The 14,299-nt window shown below is 39.0% G+C and overlaps 1 protein-coding gene across 1 annotated transcript; it reads right to left on the minus strand.

The window, feature by feature from the left end:
• Window positions 1–11,697: 11,697 nt before the first annotated feature.
• Window positions 11,698–14,299, minus strand: LOC100011566 (ribosomal protein S6 kinase beta-1-like). Its single transcript, XM_056803710.1, is given in 3 exon segments — window positions 11,698–13,443; window positions 13,533–13,928; window positions 14,075–14,299. Coding segments are annotated over 3 exon segments (1,671 nt in total). The 5' UTR covers window positions 14,285–14,299; the 3' UTR covers window positions 11,698–12,378.

The raw sequence follows: 14,299 nt of genomic DNA on the forward strand, positions 1-14,299 counted from the left end.
TTAAATGATACTTTATTTTGTAACGTTCTAATGTGCTTCTCATATAATACTATGTATTCTGCAACAAACTCTCTCTAAAACTATCATCTGCAATAGTGTTTCCACAATGGGGAGTTCCCTATTCTGTTGAAATCACAGCTCTAGGTAAAAAAAAAATGTTATTTAATATAATTTCAAAATTATCTTCATTTCTTAGTATGGGTGTCTGCAAGCTTGCCCAAAATATATGTACTAATGGACTAACTCAAAGTCCATCCACTTTCTACAAGAAGCTTTTCCCAATCCCTCTTAATTTTAGTACCTTCTGTTTGAGCTTACCTCCAATGAATGTTGTCTGCATCTTGTTTGCATGTAGTTGTATGCATGATATCTCTCCCATTAGACTGTGAGCTTTTTGAGAGCAGGGAATATCTTTTGGCTCTCTTTCTATCCCAAGAGTTTAGCCTGACTAACTGACTTGCATGGGATGGGATATAGTTTATTCATTTATTGTTAGGTTAATCTTTTATAAGCAGAAGAAAGTTGGTCAGATTACATTTGGAAAACCATACAGTGATTGCAATGATTTGAATAAGCTTCCCGACAGAAATACCTGTCTCCTTCACTATTTTCCAATATGGATATGAGAAATCAAAAACTGCAGTCTCTGAAGAATCAAAAAGGGTAGGTGAGTACAGTAGGTATCACACTAGCAATGATATACACAAAAGAAGAACAGGAAGGAACAAGGCAGTTAGGGGGCACAATGGATAGAGTACTGATGCTGGAGTTGGGAAGATGTGAGTTCAAATCGAGCCTCAGATACTAAATAATTATATGATCCTAAACAAGTCGATTTACTTCTGTTGCTTCAGTTTCCTCATTTATAAAATGGGGATAATAATAGTGCCTGACTCCAGGGTTTTTGTGAAGATCAAATGAGATGTTTTTAAAATGTTTAGTTTAGCATCTGACATTTAGTAGGTGCTATGTAAATGCTAATAGCTAATATTAGGCATAAAAAACTTTATCAAAATGTATGATTGGAAAGCAGATGAGTTGGTGATTCAAGGAGAACAAGGAATTACAGAGGGCTGGCTCATGTGCTTTCCTGGTATTTTTAATATATATAAAGATCCATTAAAAGGCCCTTTAATATACCAGGGATGCAGGGCTGGTTCAATATTAGGAAAACCATCCACATAATTGACCACATCAACAAGCAAACCAACAAAAATCACATGATTATCTCAATAGATGCAGAAAAAGCCTTTGACAAAATACAACACTCATTCCTATTAAAAACACTAGAAAGCATAGGAATAGAAGGGTCGTTCCTAAAAATAATAAACAGTATATATCTAAATCCATCAGCAAACATCATCTGCAATGGGGATTAACTAGATGCAGTCTCAATAAGATCAGGAGTGAAACAAGGATGCCCATTATCACCTCTACTATTTGACATTGTACTAGAAACACTAGCAGTAGCAATTAGAGAAGAAAAAGAAATTGAAGGCATCAAAATAGGCAAGGAGGAGACCAAATTATCGCTCTTTGCAGATGACATGATGGTCTACTTAAAGAACCCTAGAGATTCAACCAAAAAGCTAATTGAAATAATCAACAACTTTAGCAAAGTTGCAGGATACAAAATAAACCCGCATAAGTCATCAGCATTTCTATATATCTCCAACACAGCTCAGCAGCAAAAACTAAAAAGAGAAATCCCTTTCAAAATCACCTTAGACAAAATAAAATATCTAGGAATCTATCTCCTGAGACAAACACAGGAACTATATGAACACAACTACAAAACACTCTCCACACAACTAAAACTAGACTTGAGCAATTGGAAAAACATTAACTGCTCATGGATAGGAAGAGCCAATATAATAAAAATGAACATCCTACCCAAACTTATTTATCTATTTAGTGCCATAACCATTGAACTGCCAAAAAATTTCTTTACTGATTTAGAAAAAACCATAACAAAGTTCATTTGGAATAACAAAGGATCAAGGATATCCAGGGAAATAATGAAAAAAAAAATACAAAGGAAGGGGGCCTTGCAGTCCCACATCTCAAACTATATTACAAAGCAGCAGTCATCAAAACAATTTGGTACTGGCTAAGAGACAGAAAGGAGGATCAGTGGAATAGACTTGGGGCAAGGGACCTCAGCAAGACAGTATATGATAAACCCAAAGATCCCAGTTTTGGGGACAAAAATCCACTATTCGATAAAAAAAAAAACTGCTGGGAAAATTGGAAGACAGTGTGGGAGAGATTAGGACTGGAACAACACCTCACACCCTATACCAAGATAAATTCAAAATGGGTGAATTACTTGAACATAAAGAAGGAAACTATAAGTAAATCAGGTAAACACAGAATAGTATACATGTCAGACCTTTGGGAAGGGAAAGATTTTAAAACCAAGCAAGACATAGAAAGAGTCACAAAATATAAAATAAATAATTTTGACTACATCAAATTAAAAAGCTTTTATACAAACAAAACCAATATAACTAAAATCATAAGGGAAGCAACGAATTGGGAAAAAATCTTCATAAAAACCTCTGACAAAGGTTTAATTACTCAAATTTATAAAGAGCTAAATCAATTGTACAAAAAAATCAAGCCATTCTCCAATTGATAAATGGGCAAGGGACATGAACAGGCAGTTCTCAGCCAAAGAAATCAAAACTATCAATAAGCACATGAAAAAGTGTTCTAAATCTCTTATAATCAGAGAGATACAAATCAAAACAACTCTGAGGTATCACCTCACACCTAGCAGATTGGCTAACATGACAGCAAAGGAAAGTAATGAATGCTGGAGGGGATGTGGCAAAGTTGGGACATTAATTCATTGCTGGTTTAGTTGTGAACTGATCCAACCATTCTGGAGGGCAATTTGGAACTATGCCCAAAGGGTGATAAAAGACTGTCTGCCCTTTGATCCAGCCATAGCACTACTGGGTTTGTACCCCAAAGAGATAATAAGGAAAAAGACTTGTACAAGAATATTCATAGCTGTGCTCTTTGTGGTGGCCAAAAATTGGAAAACAAGGGGATGCCCATCAATTGGGGAATGGCTGAACAAATTGTGGTATATGATGGTGATAGAATACTATTGTGCTAAAAGGAATAATAAAGTGGAGGAGTTCCATGGAGACTGGAACAACCTCCAGGAAGTGATGCAGAGCGAGAGGAGCAGAACCAGGAGAACACTGTACACAGAGACTAATACACTGTAGTATAATCGAACGTAATGGACTTCTCCATTAGTGGCGGTGTAATGTCCCTGAACAATCTGTAGGGATCTAGGAGAAAAACACTATCCACAAGCAGAGGACAAACTGTGGGAGTGGAAACACTGAGAAAAAGCAACTGCTTGACTACAGCGGTTGAGGGGACATGTCTGAGGAGAGACTCTAAACAAACACTCTGATGCAAATACTAACAACATGGCAATGGGTTAGAATCAAGAACACATGTGATACCCAGTGGAATCATGCGTCGGCTAAGGGGTGGGGGGGAAGAAAAGAAAATGATCTTTGTCTCTAATGAATAATGCTTGGAAATGATCCAATAAAATATTATTTAAAAAAAAGAAAAAATAATGTGCTAGAGGAAGCTGAGACAGACATTGGCTATTTCCAATAGAAAGTGGAATGACAACCATCTACTTTCTATAATAAAAATGTGTTTACTAAACAAAAAAAAAAGGAAAAAAAGGCCCTTTAAGGTATTGGGTCTATCCTTAAAGAATATTTTTTTTGGAAAACGTGGGAAAGAATTATCCAGGATGAGAAAGCATTGATGGATTGTGATATGTACCCTGGGAAGGATTATTCACTTCAGTGAGATCATAGATCTGTTAGAATATTATAATGATTTTCTTTCTTCCTTCAAAGGTAAAGCAAGGTTATTTTTGAAAAATGCCACTAATTGGTCTTTGAGTTAGGGTATTTGGTTTCTCCTGATGGTGGGTAGATTGGACATGGGACATTTTCCAAAGTTTTCCCTCTATCTTTGACCTGGAAAATCTACAGCTGTCTGATTCTTTTCTTACTGAAAACCCTTGATGAATGAACAAATGATCTGTTAATGTTGGTTAATGCTGTGATTTCAGCTGCATGGTTGAGAAAGAGCAGGCATACACCCACTTAGCAAATAAGCAATGCAAGTGTGAAAAGATGCTTATTTCCTATTGAATACTCTGTTATTATATAAATTCAGTTTGTCCTAATATCAAAGCTGAGCAATTTGGGTTATGAGGATGTACTGGGCCTGAGACATGGGGAAAATTAAAATATAAAATCATACATTATAGTATCTTGATGTCACATTTTAACAATTCACTCCATCAATTTTTACTTGCAAGATTACTATTTGGTTTCCTGATGCATACAATCCAAGGTCTTCAGTAATACCTCTTCCATATGGTTCACTCTGAGCCAACAGTAAAATGAATGATTATTCACTAATACTATAATGGCCCTTCCTGGAGTCCTTTTCATCTTTAGGTAATATTGCAAACCTTAGATAATTGATCCCCAGTAGAGCTTGAACAAAGTGATTTTTGACAACTTTCTTAATCAGAGACGAATTCCATGAAAGGTTTCAAAGACTAAAGCCTTGATCCATTTTGCTATCTCAGGATGGGGCAACCCTGTAGGCTGACTCTTTTATCCTCAGCCTATAGTCTTCGTCCATTGCTCTGGGACCACAGAGGTAAGGAAGTCCATTTATTACTGCTGAAGAGAAATTGAATGCTTCTAGGCTATAAACCAAGTGTTGTTAGCCATTTTTGTTGTGCCACATCCATCAAATTTTGCCTTCTTAGACCTATCATACTGGCTTGATCCATTCAGTCTTACCTATGGCCTACAATTAGCAACTAACTCCTTGCCTGATAAACCTCTAGTGTTGGCCAAACTCCTGACCCTGGTCCAATCTAGCTAGTCCTGTCTTTCTGTTACACAGCAATCATATTAAAAAATTTTAAACCCATACCTTCTGTCTTGGACTCAATACTGTATTGGTTTTAAGGCAGAAGAGCTGTAAAGGCTGGCAATGGGGGTGGAATGACTTGCCCAGGTTCACACAGCTAGGAAGTATCTGAGACCAGATTTGAACCCAGAATCTCCCATCTCTGGAACTGACTTTTTATCCACTGAGCCACCTTGCTACCTCCATTCATGTTCATTTAATTTTTTTTTATTGATTTCACACTAAATTTACCAAACATAAAAAAGAGAGATAGAGCATATCCATAATCAAAGTAAAAAAGAGAAAAAAAGGAGAATGTAAAGGGAAACTGCATTTGAGGTTCATAACATTTATTTTACAAGCTCTCCCATCATCATTGTCATATAGTAAAATGACATCTTCAAAAGTAGCATGTTAAATTTATTGTAAATGTTTTTATTAAAGCAAAACATACATAACTGAATTTGTAGTTTCCCATCTAATCCTCTGAATAGGCAGAGGCCTGAGCGAAGTCATGGAGAGAGAATAGCACAAAGCATGTTCAGGAGACCAATTTTGCATATTATAGATGAGCAGTGAAGTCCAGGAATATTCGAACTTGCTTAACATGACATAGAAAGTTGCTCTGTCCCCAGTCAAGTGTTTCCTTAGGTTTTTCCACAATCCAAAAGAAGGGCTACACAGATATTTTTTTAAGTCCCAATGTTAAGGAAAATTGGTTGTTCTTTATGAGAGAGCTATTTCATGAACTCTCCTGTGAGACAGATAATAGGCAGCTTATTACCCCTACTTTAAAGATTAAAGGAGGACGGAGTCAAGATGGCAGCTTAGCAAGCAGCAAAAGTTCAGACCTCGTGGAAGACCCTTCCTTACCCGATACAGACTGAATGCTCCTAGGGCACTGAAATTCAATCTGAACAACAGGACAGAAGCGGGGAACCCTCCTTCTGGACTCAAATCAAAAGGTACGCCCCCCCCCAAAGCCGGAATCTGACAATACTCAGGGCTAAGAGGAAGGCAGAGGGAAGGTCCCAGGACCCCTACCCCACAACCCAGAAGGCTGAGCCCCCAGCAGCAGCGGGAACCTCTGAGCGGGCAAAGGTGCTGGTTTGCAGGGTCTACCTTGTGAGCAGAGGGGCGCCGGGCTCGGAGCATCCAGCTTGGACAGCGGGGAGGAAGCCATGGAGAAAAGGGCTGTGGCTGGGTCCCTCTATTGGGCTCCAGTCTCACCATTGCCTCGGGGCACATCCAGACCCATCCAGTTAAACATAATCCCATCAAAACTCCTCAGAGTTTAGGGAGGTGGACAAAGGCACTTGCGGACAGCAGAGAAGCAGCTGGAGAGAACTGGAGAGAGCCTGGGTGGCCCAGCCTTCCAGGAGTCTTCAGAGCCTCAGAGCTTCATACCACATACAGCCCAACCCAATTGAACTCAATCCAATCAAAAGCCTCCAGAGGACAGGGAAGCTAATATTCCTCCCCTAGAGACTGTACCAAGAGATCTGACAAAGCTCCAAGAGGGGAAACTGACAGCCCCAAAACCAAAACAAAATGAGAGGAGCAAGAGCACAGCCAAATACGGGGAGCAAAGAAGGGGTAAACTCGAGCAAACAACAGAAAAAGAAGAAAGAAATTACAATAGACAGCTTCTGCACAGGTAATGAGCAAAGAGCGAATGAAAAAGAGGGGGAGGACCCAGCAAAGGAAAAATCAGAAATCCCATCGAATTGGATACACGCTTTGGAAGAACTCAAAATGCAATTCAAAACACAATTAACAGAGGCTGAAGACAATTGGGAAAAGAACTTAAAAACTAAGATAAGTCATCTGGAAACAGAAAATAGTGTCTTGAAAGCCAAAATCAACCAGCTGGAAAATGAGGCAAAGGAGATGAAAGATGACCTCCAAAGAAAATCCCTCCAAAAGGAAAAGGACGACCAAAAAACTAAGGATGAAATCCAGTCTTTAAAAACCAAAATACAACAACTAGAATCGAGTGACCTCACAAGGCAGCAGGACACTATAAAACAAAACCAAAAGAATGAAAAAATTGTGGAAAATATGAAGCATCTCATTCACAAAACAGAGGATTTAGAAAATCGTTCAAGGAGAGACAATTTAAGAATTATTGGCCTACCAGAAGACCATGACAAAATAAAAAGCCTGGACATTATATTACAGGAAATTATTAAAGAAAACTGCCCCGAAATCCTTGAACAAGAGGGAAAAGTGGAGATTGATAGAATCCACAGGTCACCTCCTGTACTTAATCCCCAACTGACAACACCCAGGAATGTTATAGCCAAATTCAAGAACTATCAGACTAAAGAAAAGATATTACAAGCTGCCAAGAAGAAGTCATTCAGATACCAAGGAACCACAGTGAGGATAACTGAGGATCTGGCTGCATCCACACTGAAAAAAAGAAAGGCATGGAATACGATATTCCGGAAAGCAAGGGAACTAGGTCTACAACCAAGAATCAACTACCCAGGAAAACTGACAATATTCTTACAGGGGAAAGTATGGTCATTGAACAAAATAGAAGAATTTCAAGAATTCGTAAAGAAAAGACCAGACCTGAACAGAAAATTTGATGTCCAAGCACAGAACTCAAGAGAATCATCAAAAGGTAATTAAAAAATAGAGGAAAAAAGAAAATAAAGATTAAAACACTGTAAAACATTGTTGCAAAGAGAAGAACTTTTCAAAGCAGCTCTTTACCTTCTTTATCAGCGAAGTTTGGATGATGGACAAAGCAATGATTAGATAAAGAGCCTCTCCTGAGGTGAAGAACAAGAAACTTCAGTTGAGTTTTCCATTTTCATTAAGGCACAAGTTTTAAACAAATCATGAAGGGGGAAAAATCACAATAGAGACAGACATGGAAACAGACATTCACAGAGAGAGGAGAAAGACAGAGACAGTAACACCCAGAGAGAGGAGAGAATACAGAAAGAAAAAAAGGAAGAAGGGAGACAGAGTTAGAGAAGCAGAGATAGTGAGAGAGAGAAAGAAACAGAGGCAGAGAGATAGAGACAGAGACAGAGAGAGAGAAGGAGATAGACAGAGACAAAGGGAGACAGAGGGACAGAGACAGGGAGGGAGAGAAAGAAAGGGAGGGGAGAGACAGACAGAGAGACGAAGTGAAAGAGAGATAGAGTGATAGAGACAGAGAGGGTGGGAGGGAGGGAGAGAGGGAAAGAGAGGGAATGATATGAAAATTACACTTGAGAGGGCAAAAAAGATGTTTGAGAACATATGCTAATTAGTTTTGATGATATAGTGATAATATTTTGTCAGCATTCTAGGGAGTTTTGCAATATTTGATTACTGAAAAGAGTTTTAGTAAATCTTACATAATTTCTTTAGATTGGATAGCATATTTACACCCAACAACTTCTAATAGAAGTACTTTTGAAATATGATATCATGAAAAGAAAGAGTAGTTGGAAGATTTAATAGGGTAAATAGCAAAAGATTAACTATTAAGACTGGATTGATTTGAGGAAAGATGGCAATGACAAAAATTCCAGCTAAATTGAGGCAAATAGAGGTTAAGTGATTTGCCCAGGGTCACACAGTTAGTAATTGTTTGAAGCTTAATTTGAATTCAGATCTTCCTGATTTTAGGTACCCTGTAGTCACCTCGCTGTCTGAGGGAAATACTCTGAGAAGTCAGAAAAGAAAACTTGACTTTCATCATTTCATAGATCTTAGAGAACATCTACTCCAGCCTTCCCCTCTTTAGATATGAAAATTAAAACCTCACTAAATTAAATGACTCCCATTAGATCACACAAATAATAATTACCAGTCCTAAGAATAACACAGAACCTCTGCCTTTTCCACTATATCAGAATGGTTTTTATAGGGTAAGGGACAAAATAAGGTAAATTTTGAATGCTGGAAGTTTGTACATGTTCTAATGAACAAAGTGAAATCACTGTAAGTCTTTGAACAAGAAAAAAAAAGAAAGAAAAGAAAAACAATGTTTAAAACAAACAATTCTCAAACTTGGACCCAGTATCCTTCTATTGTTGTTGTTTAGTTCCATCTAATTTTTGATGATTTCATTTGGCATTTTCTTCGCAAAGATCCTGAAGTGGCTTGCCATTTCCTTCTCCAGATCATTTTATAAGATAAGGAACTGAGACAAAGATGGTTAAGTGACTTGCCCAGAGTTAACCAGCTAGTTAAGTGTCTGAGGCCAGATTTGAACTCAGGAAGACAGCTTCCTGACTCTATCCCTGGCACTCTGTTGTAGAAATACCAGTAGACATTTAAAAGGAGATCTTCCAGAGGCAGGTGTAATTGTCTTAGGATCCCTTTTCATTTTAAAAAATCACTAAAGATGGAGGCAGTGAATTGAGAGGCCAGATCTAGATATGCAAGGTCCTGAGTTCAAATTTGACCCCAGATACTTCCTAGCTGTGTTACTGTGGGCAAGTCCCTTAACCCCAATTGTCTATCTTTACCACTCTTCTGCCTTGGAAGACAGTATTGATTCTAAGACAGAAGATTAGGGACCTTTATGGATGGTTTAGTGCCCCCCATTACTTTTTAAGTTTTATACTACTATTATGGGGTAACTAGGTGGCACAGTGCCAGGCCTAGAGTCAGGAAGATTCCTCTTTGTGAGTACAAATCTGGCCTCAGACAATTACTAGCTGTGTGACCGTGGGCAAGTCACTTAACCCTGCCTCAGTTTCTCATCTGCAAAATGAGCTGGGGAAGGAAATGCCAAATTACTGTAGGATCTTTTACCAGACCTGACTAAAAGACAACTAAACAACTGAATCACTGTTCTACAGGCTAGATTGGGGGCAGGGCTGGGGGTGGGGGTTAAGATTCTAAATTTCCACAACTTACTAGCAAATGAAATAGTAGCCCTATTGATAAAAATTTAAAAATTGATTGATTTGGTTTTAGAAATACCAGTAGACATTTAAAAGGAGATCTTCCAGAGGCAGGTGTAAATATTGATGTAGGTTTCAATGGTTATGGTTCCATAAAAACTTGGGAGTAGTTGGCATAGTTGAAATCATGAGAATACATGAGTTTGCTGGAATATTTTCAAGAATTAACTCCTGAGGACCTAGTTTTGGAGAAAGTATTCTGAAATATGTTGTCTCCTGGAACCCAAGGAAAAAGCAAGTTTCAAGGGGAGAGTTCACTAGATGTCCTGATGATCAAGCCTAGCTGGGTTTTTTTTTTTTAATTGATGATGAAAGAAAACAAAGAAAGCATTTATTAAGTTCTTGCCCTGGTCAAAGAACTGTGCTAAGCTCTAGGGCACAAATAGAAAAGTCAGACAGCCCCTTGTTCTTCAGGAGTGCATGTTCTAATGGGGAAGACAGAACAAGCAGAAGGTTTCCACTTCAAGTCAAATGGAATGTTCTCACAATCATTAGGATACAGCAGTGAAACACAACATGCCCCTTCTTTAATGTCATTTCTACTGATAAAATCTTATTAGTTTCTGATGGTGAACTATTTGACAGGGCTGAGGATTTTGGTAGCAAGAACTCTTCTTTCATGATCTTCAATAGATGTGACTATAGCTGTTATCATGTTGTCTTTCCAAAAGAATTTCTTTCTAGGATGATGTATGATGGCACTGGGCTAGAAGCATTGTTCTTCCCCAAGGCTCTTAAGATATGATTCCTGGCCTGATTCCATTAGAGTCTGAGGAAAGATGGTGGCCAAGGTGGTGATGGTTTGACTTGTTTGGTATGTGCCATCCTCTTGTCTATGACTCCCTCAGGGAGTCTTGCCACTTGAGATAGGCTGGCATGCCTGTCCTGTAAATGGTGACCGGTGGGGATGGCTGGCCCTTTCTCCACAGAAGTTGCTTCCCTAAATATTGCAGGCATGACTCATAGCAGAGAGCATCTTTCTCCCAGGAGTATTCACCACACCATTCCAGACAATTGATCATATATCTAACCATTAAAAAGAGAAAATGGGATGGTATGAGCGCTTTAGAACATTTTACCCAATTTCCTTTTATCTTACAAATGAGGAAACTGTAATGGGTAAAATGTAAATGAAGAAGTCAAACAATTTAGCCAAATCCAAATGTAGTATAACCTACCTCTATGCCTTTGTTCACATTTCTGAGTATACCTGGTAAGTCTTCCCCAAATCCCCATCCATCCTATGGAGCCAAACTCACTTGCCATCTGTCTCCATGAAGCCTGCCCTCAGTAAAGCTGCTTCTTCCCTCAGGCCACCCATAACACCATTTCCCACTTTACTAGTGCACTTGGGCATGGTTTTGTATTAGAGTTATCTGTGTTGGTGTCTTATTCCCCCAACAGACTGTAAGCTTTTTGGAGGCAGGGGACTATAAGCTGTTGAAATTTTGTCTTCCCCAGGATCCAGTGCAATGCGCAGTATACAATGAGCACTTAAAAAATGTTTCTTTATTGAATTGGATCAAATTGAGCAGTGTCCCAGTGAGAGTCTAATATTTAGCTCCTTTTTACTTTTACTCCACTCAGTTCATTCCTAGTCATTGGTTTTTTCTCCCTTCTCATTTCTATTTTTAGACTCTTTTTAGTGCACTTATTCCTTTTCCTCCTCTGGCTTTCCTTCCTTACTGTAACAATCCAGACTAAAATGTAGGCACTCGATTTCTCATTTTCTTCTTGCAAGAGAACAAATATCATGAAAAGCTTTATTCTCTTTTCTTGTTTTTTTTTTTAACAATGATTCATTTGCCATTTTATTATTTCACCAAAAGAAGAAACAGAAGTAGTCTGGTTTTCTTCACACCAACCAATCATTTTGCATTTTAAAGTTTGGGATGTTTTCCATAATGAGCTGAATCAAAAATCTATTTGAAAAATATATATTTATATAAAAAAAAGATTCATTAAGTTTTTGCACATAAAACATCAATTGTTAAGTTGTATCTCTTTATCTTTGATTCCACGCTGCTGGAAAAAAGTTTGACCAAGCTTGCATGCTAATTTGTCCTCAATTGCAAGTATAGGCATTTCATACTTTTTTGCCCAATGAAAGAGTTAACCTTTCTTGACACAATCACAATAACAGTGATTCTGAGGCAACATCCTACCCTTAATACTGTCAGTTTCAAGCCATCAACATGAAAATCCTTAATAAGGTCAGAAGATGCCACTGGGAATCAGTTAACTGATGTGCCTAAAGTTCGGCAATACTATTTTTTTTAAGTCTTTTTGCACCATTGATTGATTTAAAAAAAAAAGAAAGAAAGAAACACCCATGTTTTGTTTTTCCTCTTTCCAAACTGTCCTGTGCAATATGACACTGGCCCTCTGAGGCTGGCATTCTTTGAGCCCTCAATGTATTTCAGCTTGTAGGATGTTCACGTCCCATTGTTTTTTGCCTGAAATTTGTTGAAAATTGCCGTCATAGATTCATACGCAAGTGTTCTGGCCGTTTGGAAATCATGGGAAAAGCTTGTTTTTTGTATGGCCCAGAGTTAGGCTGTCGGATTGGAAGTGGTGCTGATGCCTCTCCACTCACCGTCACATCCATTTGTTCTATTCCACTCGTCTCCATGGGATAATCCACAGGTGTCTGAGTAGTTGCTGCACTGGCTGAAGCACCTCTTCCCCAGAAATCCCCAGGAGAAAATTTGACTGGGCTGACAGGTGTCCGAGGGCTGCCAATGAATCTTCGAGGTGATCGGATTTTTGGTTCAAATGAAAATTTCTCTTTCACACTTTCAAGTACAGATGGAGCCACATATGTAAAACCCAGAAAAACCTGGTTGGCACTTTCACTGAGAGTTGAATCATCTGGGCTGTCAACAGGTGTCTGCCGTGTAAACTTTGAATCAAACTGGCTCACATCCTCTTCAGATTGCAAAAGAGGTTTAAAAGGGGGCTCCACCTTCCGAGCCAGAAGTTCTTCCCAGTTAATGTGTCTGAAGAAAGGATGAGCCTGAACTTCTCCAGCATCCCCAGGACCAGCTCCAAGACGTGAAGCAGCATTTCTTTTTAGCAGCTTTTTAAGCAGATCTCTGGCTTCTTGTGTGAGGTAGGGAGGCAAATTAAGTTTACATTTGAGAATTTTGTCAATTGTCTTCTTTCTGTTCTCCCCAGTAAATGGGGGTGCTCCAGTCAGCATGTCATACATTAATGCCCCCAAACTCCACCAGTCCACAGCACGATTATGGCCACTTCTCATCAAGATTTCAGGGGCCATGTATTCTATTGTTCCACAGAACGTGTGTGTAACTGTTCCATCATGAATAGATTCTTTGCATAGTCCAAAGTCTGTCAATTTCACATGACCTTGGTGATTAAGCATGATATTTTCCGGCTTCAGGTCTCTGTAGATGATCCCTTTTTGATGTAAATGCCCCAAAGCCATGGAGATTTCTGCCAAGTAAAAGCACGCTGTATCTTCCATAAATATTCCCTCTCTTTCTAACTGCATAAATAATTCTCCTCCTCAGACACTTCCAAGCTGTGTGATCCAGGGCAAGTCACTTAACACCAATTGCCTAGCGCTTCTGCCTTGCAACCAATACTTAATATTGGAAAGCAAAGATTTACACTGAGATACTCCAGAATGAGGTAGAGTTTTCCACCAGTCTGAAAGGCATAAATTAGGTCCACAATGAAGGGATGCTTTACTTCCTCTAGGATGTTTCGTTCTGCTTTTGTATGAGCTGTATCTTTTGCATTTCTTACTATCATAGCCTTTTTAAGCACCTTCATGGCAAATATTTTCCCAGTATTTGCTCCTGTTACTTTTCGTACTTGGAAAACCTTTCCATAGCCTCCTTTACCAAGTACTCGAAGTAGCTCAAAACATTCTGGTCTAATTTTTTCTGGCCCTTTGTTCACACTGGTTTCTGAGATTTCAAATTTTTCACAATGTTCCATGCCAATTTCATATGGTCCAACTCCTCCATGGTCCATACTTTCACTTAATTGACCACATTTTTTCTTCCTTGGTTTGAAGACTTTTTAATCTCCACAACTATGAGTAAATCACCTATTGTGACGTAGTTGCTTTTAAGACAAAAGACTCTGACCATCTTTCAGAAGTAATGCAGCTGGTATTACATAATTCTGCTCTTCTCTGATGTTACTTTTATTCAGTTCCCTTCCTCCAGCTCATCCTCAGAGCCTGCGTCCTCCGGCTGGTCCAAGTCGATGTCAAAAACTCCTGCCATGGCCTCAGCTTCCCCGTCTCTGAAGTCTGGCGCTGGATAAAATCCGTCCCGCCGCCGCCGCCGCCTCATGGGCCCGGACCCGCCGCAGCCACCGCTTCTTTTCTTGTTTTTTGACATGGAATACATTCTCTTGGGACATGT

This window comes from Monodelphis domestica, chromosome 6 (genome assembly GCF_027887165.1).
Source record: "Monodelphis domestica isolate mMonDom1 chromosome 6, mMonDom1.pri, whole genome shotgun sequence".
Taxonomy (NCBI): Eukaryota; Metazoa; Chordata; class Mammalia; order Didelphimorphia; family Didelphidae; genus Monodelphis; species Monodelphis domestica.